Source organism: Platalea leucorodia (assembly GCF_965183815.1).
Source record: "Platalea leucorodia genome assembly, chromosome: 10".
Taxonomy (NCBI): Eukaryota; Metazoa; Chordata; class Aves; order Pelecaniformes; family Threskiornithidae; genus Platalea; species Platalea leucorodia.
The window spans coordinates 1933689-1936643 of record NC_138832.1 but is presented as its reverse complement, the minus strand read 5'-3'; the positions used below and the strand labels follow the sequence as shown (position 1 = coordinate 1936643).

The 2955-nt window shown below is 40.8% G+C and overlaps 1 protein-coding gene across 1 annotated transcript; it reads right to left on the bottom strand.

Moving 5' to 3' along the window:
• Positions 1–1272: 1272 nt before the first annotated feature.
• Positions 1273–2427, bottom strand: LPAR4 (lysophosphatidic acid receptor 4; the record flags this gene model as incomplete). The annotated part of the gene is made up of 1 exon (XM_082322897.1): positions 1273–2427. The coding sequence occupies one exon, from the start codon at positions 2425–2427 to the stop codon at positions 1381–1383; it is 1047 nt and encodes a 348-aa protein (XP_082179023.1). The 3' UTR covers positions 1273–1380.
• Between the last annotated feature and the right edge of the window lie 528 nt (positions 2428–2955).

The following is a 2955-nucleotide window of genomic DNA, read 5'->3' as shown; positions in this document are numbered from 1 at the left end:
TAGCTTTGTGCTGTACTGTGGAAAATGTAGATTACTGATCTAACAAGTTGTAACTTCGTACTTTTTCAAGTTAAATTGTTTTTCTCATTTATGCGTCTTATGCTTACGAATGAATCAGCTTGTTAAGGTCAGTATTGCTTCAAATATGAAGCGATGGCTGGAGAAATGAATCATCTAGTAAAATGCAATGACATACAGATAGTTAACTTTCCATATATTTATATAATCTATAGCTATAAAATGCAATGCAGGATATGTAATAAATTAATTGAAAAAGAAGAAAACACTGCTGTAACCAATTAAGAAAAGAGTGCGGCTAACTTGTTTTACTTACTCTTCTTTTGGATTTACTTTAAGACCCTCTAGTTTAATTAGTTGACTGTATAGCAAAAACCAGCAAGCAGTTGCTTGTGAGATCTTCTCTTAATTGGATGCTCCGACACCAGTTGCCTGCATCCGAACAAGCTCTTCAGTAAGGTCAGTGCTCTGCTTCTTCAGCCCTGCAGCTGCACTCAGGTTCCATGTAACAGCTCTGCCCTTGCAAGAACTCGGGGGCTGCAGGCCCTTTCTTTCAGCTGACTTTATAGCCTAACCCTTACCAGAAATAGTCACACATCTCCTGGGGCATAAAAGCCCAGGTGCAACAGAGCAGTAATGAGCTCTTTGCTTCTCCCTGGAGGTGGCTCTTAAAATAAATTAAGACAGCTTAATCTGACAAAACTGAAACTTCTTATTTCAAAACTGCATTATTAATTATTCTTTTCTCTTATTACTTTTTCTCTTCTATCACCAAGCAACTGGTTTGCCTACTTTCAGAACAATTATTTACAGTTCAAACCTCTCCGTAAAATACATTCAGCATGCCTGTATCTAGTAAAACCAGGATGTATACTCTTGCAGTGAAATAAGGAAAAGCCAAAAGCTTTTATTATGCCTTTTTAAGCAAACATACATATTGTGTGAAGTTATTGAGTTAACATGATGATGCATCTCCAGAAGGCATGAAAAATTGCCAGGTATCTCTAAGAAAATTAAATTTTCTATTTCCCAACTGGTCCCATGTCAACTGCTGGGGAAAGAATGCCAAATGTTGGCATCTTCTGATGAAAGAAGCCGTTCTGTTCCCTCCTGAGTCGGTGCATACGTTGTCACCCATCCATAATCTCCAAAGAGAGAACCATCGGGATTTTTATATTTCATGTTTGCCTGTTGCCTCTGATGGGACCATATAAGCATAAGGATTTGTCTACCTGTGTAGTTATCCCCCAGCATCTTTTCTTCATTAACACCACGTGTGAACCCACATATTCTGAAACAACTATTTCACACATGGTGTTAATCAAAAGTTAATGGAGGATAACTCCATGTGTAAACATCTCACTAGAAATGCGATTCAGATGTTGGGTCTCCTCCATTCGTAATAGCCTGGTCACTTATTTCATCCTGTGGTGCTGGTAGCGCAGTCTTTGTTAGAGGGGTCTCAGTCTTGAAAAGAGAATCCATTTTTATCTGGGTTTTTATGTTGAAAGACTTCTGAAAGGATTCTGATGTGAAGTAATAGATGAACGGGTCAAAGCAGCAGTTCATTGTTGCAATGCACAATGTGATGGGGTACATTGTCCTCGCAAACCTCTCCAAGGAGCAATTTGCTATCGCTTGGGACCGCACGAGAGCATACAAGAAGAGTATGGAATTGTAAGGCACAAAGCACACGACAAAAATGGCCACGTGCACAATGATCATTTTCAATACTTTCTCTTTGTTTGTCCCGATCTGAGACAAGGTGGCAGGTTTCCGGAGAGTCCTGAGAACTAGAGAAGAGCATGTAAGGTTGAGTAGCAAAGGAATTATGAATCCTACCACTTCAATAAATATAGTGATCTTAGACAGATAGGTTTTCCAGATACGTTTGGAAAAACCTTCGAAACAGGTTGTGCTGGTGTTGGAAATGTTGGTTGTGGAGAACAGCGACGCTGAAATTCCACCGCTGAGGACCAGTATCCAAACGCCGGCACAGACTATGGTAGAATTTCTCCTGGTCCTAATGGTGCGAGATCGGAATGGATAGACGATAGCAAGGAAACGGTCAACGCTAATGCAGGTGAGGAACAGCATGCTCCCGTAGATGTTAGTGAGAAATGCTGTGCCAGAAATCTTGCATAGGCTATCTCCAAAAGGCCAATGCCTGTTGAAATTATAAAAAATTTTAAAAGGCAAAGTGAACACAAAAAGCAAATCTGAAACAGCCAGGTTTGTCATGAAAATGGCTGTTTCGCTTCTCATTTTCATCCGAAAGCAGAAAACAAAGAGGGAGGCACAGTTAGTAATCAAACCAAGGATGAAGACCACGCTGTACACGGCTCCATACAAGTTGTATTTAAAGGAATCATCCGTCAAACAGGTATGATTGTTGCTGTGGTTTCCCATGCCAAGTTTGTGATGTGCTTCCAAATAACTTCAAAGTCTACTTCAGTGACATCCATAAAATAAAGCAGTGATCTCTCTTCTTCCTGAAGAAACACATTCCAGGAAGGTTGCTTGACACCTCGCTACCGCATCTCCGTCACGAATCCCTTCATCCTAAAGGAGAGAGAAATAGATGCCATCAGTCTTGCAACCTGCTGTCACCTAAAGCGGCTGTGCAAGAGAACACGGACCCTTTCCTTTCCAAATGAATGGATGTGCAAACAAGAGCAGCAATTAGTTTTCAAGGTAGTCCTTTATAAATTCCGCTATTATTGGGATTTTTCAACGTTGAACACGGCAGTTACTGTACTCAGCCTTTCCTTCCCCCATCGCTCCCTCGTCCTCCTACTGGAAGGACAGTGATTGCTAATTCCAACTTTCTGCTTGGAAAGGTTGTTCTTTAAAATTTGAGATGGAATTGGCCCGGTGTGTTTGGAAAGAAATCATGGACCCATGATATTGCCCAGGTATTGAATCAAACAGTCTGAA